This window comes from Microtus pennsylvanicus, chromosome 14 (genome assembly GCF_037038515.1).
Source record: "Microtus pennsylvanicus isolate mMicPen1 chromosome 14, mMicPen1.hap1, whole genome shotgun sequence".
Classification (NCBI taxonomy): Eukaryota; Metazoa; Chordata; class Mammalia; order Rodentia; family Cricetidae; genus Microtus; species Microtus pennsylvanicus.
In genome coordinates this window covers 39,445,915-39,461,786 of record NC_134592.1, presented here as the reverse complement: position 1 = coordinate 39,461,786, position 15,872 = coordinate 39,445,915, and the positions used below count along the sequence as shown (strand labels likewise).

The 15,872-nt window shown below is 42.8% G+C and overlaps 1 protein-coding gene across 7 annotated transcripts in view; it reads left to right on the top strand.

Moving 5' to 3' along the window:
- Syne2 (spectrin repeat containing nuclear envelope protein 2) overlaps positions 1-15,872 on the top strand; it is a 297,565-nt gene that overhangs the window by 78,007 nt on the left and 203,686 nt on the right. For all 7 annotated transcript variants that reach the window (XM_075947894.1, XM_075947893.1, XM_075947890.1 and 4 more), the window contains exons 7-10: positions 3,817-4,019; positions 7,750-7,946; positions 10,818-10,918; positions 13,926-14,027. In XM_075947894.1, the coding sequence (XP_075804009.1) occupies positions 3,817-4,019; positions 7,750-7,946; positions 10,818-10,918; positions 13,926-14,027 (603 nt within the window). The remainder of the gene's footprint in view (positions 1-3,816; positions 4,020-7,749; positions 7,947-10,817; positions 10,919-13,925; positions 14,028-15,872) is intronic.

Here is a 15,872-nt window from a genome sequence, read left to right as displayed (position 1 = left end):
TGGCTCACTTCTGTGATCTCAGCTTTGGGAAGCCACAGCAGGAAGATTGCTAGGAGCCCAAGGTTAACCTGAGCTGCCCAGTGAGTTTCAGGTCAGACAGGATTACGGAGTAAGGCCCTGTCACAGACAAAACAAAAACAGGAGATAAGTGAAGTAGCCCCTGGGATCTCAGGAATTTCTGTGGGATGGAGTGCCCCACACCCTCTCAGGAGGACGTCAGAGAGCAACAGCGACAGGCCCAGTGGCCAGGAAAGAAAGCTGTTGGTTTTCCCTTTGAATTAGGAAGAGACATTGTGTGTGAAGATGTCTGCAGAACATTGATTTGCTTTCTTCTACATGACGTGACTAGTTCAGGCTGAAACCCCTTCTAGCTGGTTGTGATCTTGTTGGAATAAGTTGCATCTCCAGGCTTCTCAGGATACTTTGACTGTCAAAGTATTTCTTATTTGTTTAATGAATCCCTGTTTGGATTTTAATTAAAGTCCAAATTAAAGACCAAAGAAGGTCTTTCAGCCATTTTGCTGTTTTCCGTTTGGACTGTGGATGTTCAGTGTTTGCTGTCCCATCCTGAATTAGCCACCACAGTACCAGTCTGAACTGATTCTGCATGGAGAGTGTTTATTATTGTTGCTTTAAAAATAACTATATATTATGTATGTATTGGGTAACAAATGTTTATTTTAGTCAGACTTAGAATACTGCCCAACTAATTGTTGTAAAATTTGGATATTTTTCTGTATTGCGTGTCTTTGTAGCTAGAACAAAATAATATACATGTTAGTGATGAGAACTAAATTTGGGAGTGTAGCTTTTCCTCTGGGAGAGGAGGAAAGTGGAATTGGAGACAGAAAGCAGGACCAAATATGGTAAGATGTTACAATTGGGTAATTTGGGGCTGGAGAGGTGGCTCAGTGGTTAAGAGTTCTTACTGCTTTTTCACAGGACCTGGGTTCAATCCCCAGCATCCAAATGTCAGTTTATAGCTATCTATAACTCCATTTTCAGGGGATCCAATGCCCCTTTCTTATATTTTTGGTTGTGAACCCAGCCCTTAATGGCTGAGCCATCTCTCCAGCCCCAGTGCTTCTTTCTGATCTCCATGGGCACCAGGCATGAATGTGGCACACAAACATACATGCAGGCAAAACACTCATATATACACATACATACATATACATATATATATTTATAATAAAATTTAAAAATTTTGGATAAGTTATAGAAAGTAAAGTTATTCACAGTCCACCCTTCACATGTAACTGAGAACAATTTAATATCCAATCTTTATGTATACTGCAGGAATTAATACATAGTCATATATGGGGTCTGCGTTATGTAGATATACAAACCAAGGATTGAGGATAATTGTCAAAAATGTTTCTATTTGAACTAAATGTATGTAAACGTTCTGCTTGGCATCATTCTGCTAAGTAGCCTAACAACGATTTTCATAGTATTTACATTGTGTTGTACATATTATAGGGAACTCTGACGACTTTCTGAGGTGGGAGATTTGCATAGGTTGTATGCAAAGACTATACTACAATACTATAAGAGACTTGAGCATCCACAGCTGTCAGCATCCGAAGGGAGCCGGTCCCCTTGGAAACTGAAGCACAGCTATAACTTAACAACATGGGGTGTCATTCCCTATACTGTTCCAAACTGTTCTAATGAGTCTCTTTAAACTGATATCTATTTTATCAGAGGTATATGGCTCTGTCTATAAAGTTCTATCTCACCACTTAGTGAGCATCCAGAGTTACTTCTGATCATGAGTAACTTCAGTTCTATCCTCAAGATAAAACCTTTCCACACACCTGCAATAAAATAAATCACGGACCAAATTCTTAGAAGTGGAATTCGGATGCAGGAGTTGCAGTTTGAAAGCTTTAAGAATGGGTTTGTTACACTGTTTTAAGTCAACTTGCTGAAGTCTAAGATACACAAAGATATGCAAATTCACATGTAAAGAGCTGTGAGCTTCATAAATTAAGCAGACTCCTGCTATCACCACCTAAGATACCAACAGAGTGCCTGATGGCATCCTGGCCCTGCTCTTTCCCTAACGGTGCCCACCATCTGAGCCCTTTGGGAGGCATTTTAGCATTACTAATCCCAGAGGCAGAATTATGAGTTTGTTCTCATTAGCCCCCACTCACCCTGACTTAATTCACTTAGCATCGTTGGTTGCGACGAGGTGTCTTTCATTGCCCTTCCGGTATGTGGCACCACACTCGCTCACCGGCCCACTTTGGACACGCGTTTCTTTTCTTGGTGAGTTTTAGTTATTGTAGTCAAACTGCTAGAAATATTTGTATATGTACTGTTTAGTGTTCTGGGCCTACATTCCCACTGAAATAATTCCACTAAAAGTGGAATTGTCGGTCCTGTGTGTTTCCTCTTTTAACACTATAGTAGTGTCTTATTCCATTTTGTGAGGCCATAATAGAACACACAGGATAGTAATTCGTGATAAGCAGATATGGTTACTTCATAGTTCTGAAGGTTGGGAAGTCTTAAGACCCTTCACTGCTGAGCTGTCTCCCAGCTCTGTCTTTTTATTTCTTAAGTTCCTTATTTTTTATTTTTTCTTAAAGATTTTGTTTTATATATGTGTATGTTTGGGCATCCGTCTGAGTGTGTATTACGTTTGTGTCTGGAAAGAGTATATGATCCTCTGGAGTTGGAGTTACAGGCACTGATGATGTGAGCTTCCTGATTGATGTGGATGTTGGGAACTGAACTCATAGCCTCTGGAAAATTAATAAATTCTCTTAACCACTGAGCCATCTCGGCCCCACCCACTTCTGTTAAGGTAGACTTTGTGTGTGTGTTTGTGTGTGTATGTGTATCTGTACACCATGGCTTGTATGTGAAGGACAGCAGACACCTTTATGGAGTTGCTTCTTCCACCTTTTTTTGGGTCCTCGGACTTGAACACATATTTCCAGGCTTATGCAGCAAGTAGCTTTACCTGCTAATCCATTTTACTGACCCATATTTTTCATGTTCTTAATGGTGATTTTATTTTTTTCTTTGGAAGCTTGCCTGCTCTGTGTTTCCCTCCCTCCCTCCCTCCTTTCCTTCCTCCCTCCCTCCCTCCCTTCTTCTCTCCCTCTCTCTCTTCTCTGTATGTGCTTTTGTTCCTAATGCTTTGTTATTGGAGGAGATGCCTTCCAGTCCATCCAGTCTCTAAGGATTCTTGACTAGGAGTCCCACTTGGTTCTTTTCAGTTGAATCCATCTGCACTGGTAGTGCTCAGTGGGATCTTTAGGGGATGAATGGATGCTTGCCCTCTGTGGGATGCCATTCCCTGGTTAGGTGCAGGATGACCCTTGTCCAGACCCAAGGAAAGCAGAATTATAGTTCCAAATGTCAAAATGCTGACCCTCAATTGTTTTTTAGTTCATTTAAACCAGAATACGTTGTCATTGCTAAAGAATGCTTTTTAAGTGCTTGGACTGAGTGGCATAGGCTTGTTAACAATTATGCTCTCTGGGATAAAACCGGACTTGCTGAACATAGCGGACAATGAGGACTACTGAGAACTCAAGAACAATGGCACTGGGCTTTGATCCTACTGCATGTACTGACTTTGTGGGAGCCTAGGCAGTTTGGATGCTCACCTTACTAGACCTGGATGGAGGTGGTGGTCCTTGGACTTCCCACAGGGCAGGGAACCCTGATTGCTCTTTGGATTGACAAGGGAGGGGGACTTGATCGGGGGAGGAGGAGGGAAATGGGAGGCAGTGGCAGGGAGGAGGCAGAAATCTTTAATAAATAAATTAAAAAAAACAATTATGCTCTCCTTAGATTGAGGAGCTTGCTCGGACTCTGCATTGCGATTATAATCAACCTTCTTCGGACATACCTTCTTCGGACATCGTGAATGCCGCCGATTCATCTCCTACCTCAAGTCCTCCGGCTAAGAAGTCTTCCAAAGCGCAAACTCAAGCAAGATGGCAGTTGTCTGCAAAGAAGGCCCTTCTTCAGTGGGCTCAGGAGCAGTGTGCCACGTGAGTAGTTGGCTGTGGGCAGGTGCAGTGTGCCATGTGACTAGTTTGCTGTGGCTGGGAGTGGTGTGCCACGTGAGTAGTTTTCTGTGACCAGGAATGGTGTGCCACGTGAGTAGTTGGCTGTGGCCAGGAGCAGTGTACCATGTAGTTGGCTGTTGGCTGGGAACAGTGTACCATGTAGTTGGCTGTAGCTGGGAACGGTGTGCCACGTGAGTAGTTGGCTGTGCCCAAATGAGACAAACAGGACAGCTGTGTCCAGTCACACAACCTCATAGACCAACTAGATTACCAGGCTGACTAGATGGTCCACTCACAGAAACACCATTTCATAGTGAGTCTTCCAGAGGTGGATACTGGTGGGCTTAGCTACTTCTGGTTGCAAAGACGACAACTTCACTCCATTTGCTGTGTTTAGGTGGTTTATTGCTGTGGGCAGATAGGACAATACTTAAGCCCCTCCCCCTTTCTTTTTGAGATGGGAGTCTCACTATGTTTCCCTGGCTGCTTTCAAACTCACATCCAGCTGCCTCTGTTTCCTATGTGCTGGATTAAACTACACACCTTAATGCCTGGCATTAAGTATTTCTTTAGGCATAATCCCCCATGCATCTAGGAGGCAGCTTTAGGTCTAGAGTCTTACCTACTTGTGTTAGTTACTTGGTTTGTTACTGCAACAAAATGCCGGATGGGAGCAACTTGTGCAGCCAAGGGTTTGTTTGATCTCCCCGTGGAGGGAGATGCAGTTCATCATGGCGAGGGGAGGTGTGATGGCGGGAGCATGAGGAGGCGGGTCCCAGTGCATCCACAGTCAGGAGGCAGAAGACAACGGATCTTCTTCGTGCTTAGCTTACTTGCTCCTTGTTATTCCGCCCATAGTCCCAGCCCATGTGCGTCTCACATTAATCTGCCTGCTCTAGACGATCTCTCCCAGGCATGCCCAGAGATCCCACCTGCCACGGTGATTCTAAATTCCATCAAGTTGACAGTGAAGACTAACATAAACACTTTGAAAGTCAAGACCATGTCTTTTTAAAAATTACAAAAATCTGCTATTATTATTAGTGTATGTGTGTGTGTGTGCGCGCGCGCACGCGTGCGCGTACTTGTGTGTGAATGTGGCACAGGCGTGCCATAGCATGCCCATAGAGGGCAGAGGACAACTTTATGGACTCGGTTCTTTCCTTCCGCCTTTAGAAGGGTTCTGGGGATTGAACTCAGGCTGCCAGATTTGTGTGGTAAGCACTTGCTGAGTCAATTCACTAAGCCAGGATAGACGTATAATGAATGAATGAAATAACTAATATGGAACGTCGTGCCATGGTTTGCTCTGTCTGTATAGTTAGAAACCATAGGCCTCATTTTTTGGAAACTTTAACTGTATTTTCTAATCGATCCTCATCAAATAGAAAAGGAACCAAAGAAGATGTATTTTTGTTTCTTAAATTTATTATTATTATTATGCTTATGAATGTTGTGTTTGTGTGTGTATGGGTATGTGTGTACCACAGCATGTACATGGAGGTCAGAGGACAACTTTGGGGAGCTGGTCCCCCCACTTCTACCGTTATTGTGTATGAGGACTGGACTCAGGCCACCAGGTTTATGTGGCAAGTTCTTTACCTGCTGATGAATTTTTTAAGAAGAAAAGTAGAAATGATAAAGGCAAGTTTGATTTCTTTTTGCCATTTTTTAATTAAAAAAGCATATTATGTATATGGGTATGTACATAGAAATATTAAGGAGCCCAGAGGTGTTGGATCCCTGCCTTATTCCATGTTCTGTTGCTGTGAAAGACACCACGACCACAGCAACTCTTACAAAGGAAAATATTTAACTGGGGCTGGCTTACAGTTTCAGAGGTTTAGTCAGGGAGCATGGTGGCATGCGGGCAGATGTGGTAGCTGCGAGTTCTACATCTGGATCTGCAGGAAGTGGAAGAGGAGTACCAGTGGCCTTAGCTTGAACCCTTGAAACCTCAAAGCCCACCCACCCCCAGTGACACTCTTCCTCCCAAAAGGCCACACCACCCGATTGTGCCACTTCCTGGTGGCCAAGCATTCAAATTTATGAGCTTATGGGGACCATTTGTATTCAAACACCACACCCTCACTCCACTCTGCTCAGCTCCTTGCTGCCTCCCTATCCAGATCCACCCCCTTTCTGTCTCATTAGACTTAGAAAAACTTCTAAGGGATAATCATAAAATATAGTAAGAAAAAACAAGCATGAACACATCAGGTTTTGTCTCTTGACCGCTGCAACCTGGAGGGGAAGCAGACGGACTGGGGTGCAGTTGGCACAGAGTGAAGAGGATTCAAGCTGTGGTCAGGAGTGGTGGGGACAAGGGACAGTTTCCCTTCCTGTGGGTGGCTAGGGAGGGCCTTGTAGAGGGGAGCCCTCTGGGCTGGGGCCTGAGGGAAACCTTTCAGTGTGTGGAATCTGTGAGAAAGAACATCCGTCTATATGAATTAGCGGCTTCGCTTTGAGAGAGAGAACGGAGGCAGATGTGGCTGCCTCACGGTCAGAGAGGAGATGTTCGGATGGGCAAGGCGCTCAGAGTCCAAATCACATCAGGCCCTGTGAACCAGGGTGGAGGTATTACAGTGGCAAACTACTCTTAACTATTTTAGGTGTGTGGTTTGGTGGGACCTCGTGTGTTGCTGTGCAGCTCTCCCTACACTCCACCAGCTACAGTCTCCATTCCCATGGTTGACACTCTATTATACCTATTAAATAACAGCTCCATATTCTTCCCCCCTAGCCACCGGACGCCACCCATCTATTTTCTGTCTTGTCAGTGTGGCTGATTGAGCCACATGTAACTAGATAGTATTTGGCCTTTTTTTTTTTTAAATATTTATTTATTTATTATGTACACAATATTCTGTCTGCATGTATGCCTACAGGCCAGAAGAGGGCACCAGACCTCATTATAGATGGTTGTGAGCCACCATGTGGATGCTGGGAATTGAACTCAGGACCTTTGGAAGAGCAGGCAACACTCTTAACCACTGAGCCATCTCTCCAGCCCAGTATTTGGCCTTTTTGATGGGTTTGTTTCAATCGGCACAATGCCTTCTAAGTTCCATCCATTTCGTAACATAACTCAGCAGTCCCTTCCTTTTAAGTCTGAATTTGTTCCTCTGTCCATCAGTTTACGCTTTTATCCATGACAACAGATTGTAAGCAGAGAAATGATGAAGTCTCTCTGTTTAGTGAGCACCAGGCAACTAGGCAATAATTTGGTCCAAAGTATCATTTGATTTGCTCCACTGAGGGCAAAATATTGTTTCCTATGGAAAATGATCTTGACTCGCTGTAGGAGTCTAAAGTCAGACTTGAGCCAGTAGATGGTTAAATGAAGAATATCATGTGTGTGTGGTGATGGGGGTACTGGAGGCACCTCCAGATTCCAGGCCCCCTTCTGAAGTCTGATGCACTGGGTGGAGAGGGGACCTGGGAATTTCCGTTCTCAATACTTGCATCTCAGGAGATGTTGGTGAGGTGGCAGGGACCGCACTTTGTGAACTGATGCTCTGTGGTATTCTGAGCATTCTCATTGACCTTTTACCCGTTTGACAATAAGATTCAAATGAAAAATTTCCCTAGGATCATGGGATCCATCTATAGTGTTTGTTCCTCTGAATTATATTTTAATTACCATTGACTACAGTGGGAATACTTTATTTTTATTTTTTAACAACTGTCTATATTACAACCCTTTGCACAGATCTGAGTCTATCAGTGTGACAGATTTTAAGTCAAGCTGGAGAAATGGGATGGCCTTTTTGGCCGTCATTCATGCCTTGCGGCCAGACCTGATTGACATGGACAGCATGAGACACAGATCCAGCAAAGAGAATCTGAAAGAGGCCTTCAGGATCGCGGAACATGAGCTGAAGATTCCCAAATTGCTGGAGCCCGAAGGTAGAGAGCTCTTCTTTTCTTTGGAAACCTCCTTGTTTTAAGGTCCCACAGGAAGTTGATTTGAAGCTGCACCTCTGTGCTGGCTACCATAGCAATGTATTTTCATGCTGGAAGATTGAACTTAACTCTTAATCAAATTTCATGGATTGGGACTTTGCACCAATTACTTCTGTCATTGAGAAAGTGAAGTTGTGGCTGAATGTAAGCAATGCCTTTGTTAAAGCAATTTGAGCCTTTGTCTTAATTTCCTTCTAGTATTTTCTGTATTGTGTTCTTTATTCTGATTTTCCTGAGCTCTCCCACAAGCTTCTTTAGTTTTGAATCACACTTGTTTGCGAATCACACTTATTTGTGAGTCATACTTGTTTATGAATCACACTTGTTTATGAATCACACTTGTTTGTGAAACACACTTGTTTGTGAATCTCTCTTGTTTGTGAATTGCACTTGCTTGTGAATCACACTTGCTTATGAATCTCTCGTTTGTGAATCGCTTGTTTATGAGTAACACTTGTTTGCAAATCACACTTGTTTGTGAATCACACTTATTTGTGAGTCATATTTGTTTATGAATCACACTTGTTTGTGAATCTTTCTTGTTTGTGAATCACACTTGTTTATGAATCTCTCTTGTTTGTTTGTGAATCACACTTGTCTGTGAATTACACTTGTTTATGAATCTCTCTTGTTTGTGAAACACATTTGTTTGTGAATCGCTCTTATTTGTGAATCTCACTTGTTTGTGAGTCATTTGTTTATGAATCACACTTGTTTGTGAATCTTGTTTGTGAAACACACTTGTTTATGAATCTCTCTTGTTTGTGAATCGCTCTTGTTTGTGAAACACACTTGTTTATGAATCTCTCTTGTTTGTGAAACACACTTGTTTGTGAATCGCTCTTGTTTGTGAATCACACTTGTTTGTGAATTGCTCTTGTTTGTGAATCACACTTGTTTGTGAATCGCTCTTGTTTGTCTCTCTCCCTGTCCCAGCTCTCTCCTCCTGTGACTGAGGGAAAGCCACAGTTGCCTCTTCTCTGTTCTCCTTATGCGGTTGACCACACTTTGGTATTCTTTCTGCTCAGTCCTTGTCTTTGATTATTAACAAGAAAGTTGTAAAATGCCAATTTTAGCTATATAGGATTATTGTTAAAATAATTTGTTTCTAAAGAACACTTTCCTAGTTTCTCAAATATACATATTTGTAAAAAAAAATTACTATCAGTGTGGGAGACAAAGACAGAAGAACTGTTGAGTTTGAGGCCAGCCTGGGACACACAGCAAGTTCTAGGCCAGTCAGTTCTACACAGTGAGGGCCTGTCTTAAAAAAGGAATGAAGGAAGCAAGCAAGGAAGGAAAGAAGGCAGGCAGGCAGGCGAGTAATTTGGGTCAGCAAGATTGGAGGCATGGGATTTGCTGCCAAGCCTGGCCTTCTCATTCAGTTCGGAAATCTCATGATAGAACAAGAGAATCAACGTTCCCAAGTTGCCCTGACCTCTCCATATGTGCTATGCCACGTGGCTCTCCCAGACAAATAAGTAAGTGCCAAACAATGAAGTTATTAAAGCAGTGTATAGGATTCATGAAAGCATGGTGAGGCCGCAGATGAAGGGCAGCTTATAGCTCTAGCTGTCTCTGTAGGAGTGTGGATTAGATGTGATCAGTACACAGTTCTCCAAACAGTGTGAAGCACACACACCTAGACTTGTTTCCTATAAACCTGGCTTCTGTTAAGCATATGTAGCACATAATTGGTAAATAACAAAGTGTACGCTTTACTTTATTATGCAGTCCTAGTAGACTAAGAATGTTTTTCTGAGTTTACCACTCTCCTGCATCAATCTATAGGCTTCAGGTTGCAGAATCCTACTTGCTCTTCGGTGACATGAATGGTTTCTTTGCTTAATCAAATATTAATCTTCTATGTTAATTGCCACATGACAGCTCTAGATGACATATTTTAGCATCTGTGTCATTAATAACGGTCCCAGTGAGCATTTGTAGAAGTCAGTAAAGGGACAAACCCAGTCCTCATTTGTACATCTGTGGCCTGAGTACAACCAGCATGGTGGTTTCTGGTCACTGTCACCGAATCATGGAAGAGAAGTGGAGATGAGGGTAATGTAGCAGCCTTTCTCCCCTTGGATGCAGATGAGCGTGGGTGCACACTTGTAATCCCAGGACTTAGGAAGCTGAGGCCAGCCTGGTGAGGCCCTGTTCAAAAATACATAAAGATTTAGTAGATGTAGTAATTCTCTAAAGCACAAACAATAGCAAAAATAAAGTCTTTTTAATGGGAAGGGTTAGGTTTCAGTGTCTATTACCTTGATTTTGAGGTCATTATTTTTCTTACATGTGGCACAAATACTGGCCCATAGAAATCAGGTTTATTAATTCCATGAATGAGTTAACTCTGAATGTCCTGGACAGGTCTTCTGTATAGAAATGGTTTACTGCAGAGATGCCGGGACTAGTGTGTTAGGAATCGGTTACCCTTGCTGTGTGCTCCTGTATCCTGCAGGACCCCAGGCCCAGCGTCTCCGGAAGGAGAAACACTTTGGTTTTCGTCTCTCTACCCCTCTGATTACTGTGTCATCCCGCAGTTGACAACACGCTGAGCGACACTGTGTTTCTTACTCTGAGGTTGTTTATGCAACGTCAGCGTTCTCCCTGCTTCTGTCTGACTGCAGATCTAAGGTCTGAATTCTGACCAGTGTTGGAGCCAGGAGAATGACCCGAGGCTTCAGGGCTGGCCCATGACCGGTTAATTCAAGAGCCTCTGAACCCAATGGCCTTGGCCATAGACTTTTTGAGAATTAATTGTGGGAAGTCTCTTCCACGGTTGACGGGGCCGTGTGGTGTGTCTTGCAGATGTAGATGTCATAAATCCTGACGAGAAGTCCATCATGACTTACGTGGCACAGTTCCTGAAGTATTCGAGGGATGCCCCTGGCGCTGGAACTTCAGCTCAGGTACGGCTTCCTACCTGTCACCTCCTTTTGGGTGTACACTAATGATCTGACTAAAAACAAAACGAAACAAAACGTGAGTTGCGCTCACGACTTAAATGCGCCATTCATAGGAGTATGTAAACCATACCTGAAGTTATGATATAAAATAGTTTCAATATCTATAATGTTCCATCATGCCTCTTTTCTGGGCTCTGCACTTCCTCCCTGGAAATTAATATTTGAATTTCTTCCACTGTAATTCATTTGGTTGGGATTTTCTTTCTTTTACGTTTGAGTGATGGTTTGCCAAGCTTTGCTGAATTACCTGAATTATCTTCTGGATTGACGTTGTGGCAGTTCTGTGTTAGCGTGACACACAGTGCATGCCCGAAACAAGAAAAGGTTCATTTTCACCCGTGGTGTGAAAGGTTAGGGTGTGCCCAGCCAGCGTTGGTCAGGTGGCATGTCCTAATGGGCCATGTATGGCAGGACCGGGGAAACACAGATGAGAAGGCACTGGAGTTCTGTGGTCCCCTTGGGATATGCCATCAAAGACTTAGTGCTTTCTGCTGGGCCTAACCTCTTAGTGCCATCTGCTGCTGGTGCCCAACTTGTTGGAGGAGGCTGCTTGTTGGTTCCCGGCTGCCTAGCCCCGAAATAATCACACAGAAACTGTATTAATTAAATCACTGCTTGGCCCATTGGCTCTAGCTTTTTATTGGCTAACTCTTACATATTAATGTAAATCCATTTCCATGAATCTGTGTATCACCACGAAGCTGTGGCTTACTGGGAAACATTCCAGCGTCAGCGGGGCTACATGGCTTCTCTCTGACTCCATCTTTCTTTTTCCCAGCATTCAGTCCAGTCTTCCCTGCCTAGCTCTGCCCCTCCCCACCCTGCTCCACTGTAGGCTCAAAGCAGTTTTTTATTCATTAATGGTCATCACAGCATACAGAGGAAAATCCCATGTCACCAATTTGTGACATTAATTGTTGTTCAAGAGCCAAACTATAGCGGTGTCTCTCAGGATGAGTTCTAAGTTAAGCTGCCTTTTGAACAATTTGAAGATTTATTTGTTTTTGTTTTGGGGAGACAGGGTCTCTCTATATAGCACTAGGTACCCTGGAACTCACTATGCAGACTAGGCTATCTCTTTAGTGCTGTGATTAAAGGTGTGTGCCCCCACACTTGGCTCTTTATTCATTTATTTGGTGATTTTTGCCTGCATATCTGTCTGTCTGCACCATGACGCTATGATGGCCAAAAGAGGGCATCTCCATGTGGGTGCTGGGAACCAAAGCTGGGTCTTCTAGAAGAGTCTCCAGTGATCTTGACTGCAAGCCATCTCTCCAGTCTTTTTGAAAAACTTAGAGATAATAGAATTTTGATCTATTGTAACTTTTATTTGTTTTACTGGAATACTCTTATACTATAAAATTAAGATATTTGAAGTGTTCAGTTTTGTAATTTTTAGGCATTTACGTGATCACGCTGCCATTGCCCTCTGGTTTAGCACCCTTCACCGTGCTTCCATGAAGACAACTGAGTGCAGTGAATATAACAAGTTATCAAGTAAAATCCATATTATTTTAAAAGCCCCTTTTAAGTGGCTTTCTCGGGCTTGGTTACATACCTTTTGTCTGATGAACTGGACTGCTTTTCCGGCTGTTATGGCCCAGGCTGCCAGACACGTTGTGACTGATTCTGGAAGTTATGTTCAGGGGGACTAGCCTCAGAAATGTGCAGATTGTTTTGGATCTCCAAGAGGCATCCCCTTCCTGATTAACTCTCATATAAAAATAAGATAACAAATTCAACTCATGAAGTTGGATGCCAAAATATTGAGCAGCCCTCTTGCTTACTAGAATAAGAAGGCAAATGAACAGGAAACTGTAACCTCTGGATTTACCTTCCAGCAGCAAAATCTGCATTCGCTTGTGAGCAAGCCCTTTGCAGCTAATATCTCAGAACTAGAAAGAGCACCGCCCCTGTCTACAGGATAGCACATCTGAGAATTTTGCTAGTTTTTTGTTTTTGTTTGTTTGTGTGTGTGTACTTATGATCATTAAGGTCTTCATAATATTTTTTGGTATGATTGTTTTTGGCAACAGACCCGCTATAAAGTGATTTAAGAGGTTGTTAAGATGACTTAGTGCATAAAAATGATTGACATTTGCTGAACAAACCTGGTGACCTGAGTTTCATCTCTACAACCCATGTAAAGGTGAAAGGAGAGAAATGACTCCTTAGAGTTGTTTCCTGACCTCAGTATTCTTGGTTTGGCATGTGTGGTTTCCCCTCATCATACGTGATAATAAATAACATTAAAAATGATATATGATGTTTCCTAAAATACTGAAATAATGGAAATGATAGGCCATATCTGTAGTTAGTTTAACTTTTTCTTCTTTGAGATAGGAATTCTCATGTAGCCCTAGCTATTCTAGAGTTTGCTAAGTAGACCTTAGCCTTGGACTCCCGGAGATCCATGTGCCTCTGTTTTCTCAGATCTGGGATTAAATATATGACCTGTATGGTTTATTTACTTTTATGCCTCTGAATGTTTGCCTACATGTTATGTATGTATGACACAGTTGTGTCTGGTCCTGTGAAGTCAGAGGAGGGTTCTAGATCCCCTGGAATGCAGTTACTGACAATTGTGAACTGCCATGTAGTACTCGGAATTGAACCCTGGTCCTCTGGAAGAGCAGCCAGTGCTCCTAACCATTGAGCCATCTCTCCAGTCCCCATTTAAAATATGTATATTCTTTTGAGAAATCTTTATTTAGAAGCACAGAATGATTTTCAGTTGTTAGTTTCAGTCTATTTTAAATGTAAAGTGTTACAGGAACCCACATAATTATTCTTGGGCATAAGGAGTCATTGGTGTAAAATAATATTAACCCACTGCTCTTAAAAGTTGTCAGTTTTATTGCTCATAGAAATCGCCAAAGCTGTGTGGGATATGGTTTAAATATGTGTGTGCATGCATGCATGCATGCATGTTTACTTGTGTGAATTACAGGTCAAGGTTAAGGATGCTATGGTATGGCTAGCCCTGCAGGAGAAGAAACTACAGAAGTTGCAGAAGGATTCAGCCAGCGAGACCGACTTTAACAAGTATCACGTGAGTAAGACTTTTAAACACCAGCTCATACTGTTCTGGGGAAAGAGTGGTAAGCATACGTTTAGAAAAATACACTTTAGAAAACTCTAAGAGAGTAGTGTTTAGTCTTAAACAACCCCAGGACTCCGAGCTGAAGTTCTGAACTGTGCTTCTGAAGCCTTTGAGGATGTTCTTGTCAACTATCGGTTCAGAGTTAGGAGTTCTGGCCAGGGTCTGAGATCCTGCATTGCTAACATGGTAGTGGAAACTGCTGATCACAGAGTAGCCTAAGCTACAGGGCTCTACAGCAAGGGGTGGCACACCAGAGCCTCTGGCCCTGGACTCCTGCTTTTGTGAAGGAAATGACGTCAGAATAGAACTGTATCCATTTAAGTACTCTTTATAGTTGTTTCCATGCTATACCTAGACCTGAGATGTTGGAAAAGAGACCAAATGGTCCATGAGGCCCAAGAGATTATCGTCTTGCCCCTGTAATGAAAATTCTCCATCCCTGGTTTTGAGTAGATCATTCTTTCATCATGAATGTCGAGTGAAAGAGAAACACCGGAGGCTATCAGTTGCACCTCTCAGCATTTTAATCCAGGGCTTCAGTCAGGAGGCCTTTGTATAGTAGTGGTGTTATCACAGAGCTGACTATCTGCTATGGAGCGAGCCCTGGGCTGATAAGTCTTTTACAGGCTAACACATCTCACTGAACTTGGTGTTATTAATTCACTTTCCCACATAAAGATATTAAGGTTCAGAGGGACTAACTGACTTCTCTGTATTTCTACAGCGTCTCAAGAGCAGAGTGTGGCTTTAGGGTTCCAGCTCTTTTCACATTCTGTTGATTGTCCAGGACATGTTAATTATTAACTGTACAATCTTGAGGGCGCCAGTGAAGGGTTCTTAGAATGCATTGTGTAATTTTGTGCTTCCCACCCGTTCTCTGTCTCGAATAAGGAAGATATTGTCATGTTCTCGTGTAGCCCTTAGCGTTTTCTGGGCCCCCATTCCCCCGCGGGAACTGCCTGAGTCAGCCTTTCCAAATCCAACATTGAATGGGTCACGTGACTCCTGGATCATGCCATTCTGCTTGGCCTGAAGTCTGAAGGGGAGGAAGGGACCAGAATTTTCTTCTTTGGATCAAAACAACATAGGGTCTATGGGCTTCTTTCCCCAACACATCTGAGCTCAGTGTTCAAGCTCCTTGTTCCCACTTTGACTAAGTAATGTAGCATAGACTCATGTTCCTTCAGTAAAAGATTTTTATAACATTATTGTTAGAGATAAAATAAATTGTTATTTATTTATTTATTTATTTATTTATTTATTTATTTATTTATAGTCAAGTCTAAATATTACTAATTTCCTCAGCCTGCCCTGAATTCTTGAATTCAGGTAATTTTTTTACTCTCACATACCTGGGACTATACAGGGCCCTACTACCATACCCAGCTGACATTAAGTATAGTTAGGAATATTATTAATGGTTGTATAACGTCTTGAATAACACAGATTGGTAACTTGAAAACATGAATACCCAATACAGATGCAAACCAAGAAAGACTTTGTGTCTGAAATCCTGAGTGCAGGGAGAAGGGGTTTTCAGTGTATAGAGAGCGCGTTGGGTAGAGTCGGCATAATCTCGGTCAGTCGCCTCGAAAATCATTACGTGGCTCAGATGTGTATTCCATGCGCTTGGGAAGCTGAGACAGGAGGATTGGCGTGAGCCTGAGGCCAGCCTTAGATACATAGTTCCCTCCCAATCTGAGGTGCAGAGTGAGACCCATCCCACACAACCAAAGACAACCGCCATCACTTACGCTTGGACAACTGCCGGGCGGGAGTTATCTTGTCTGCTCC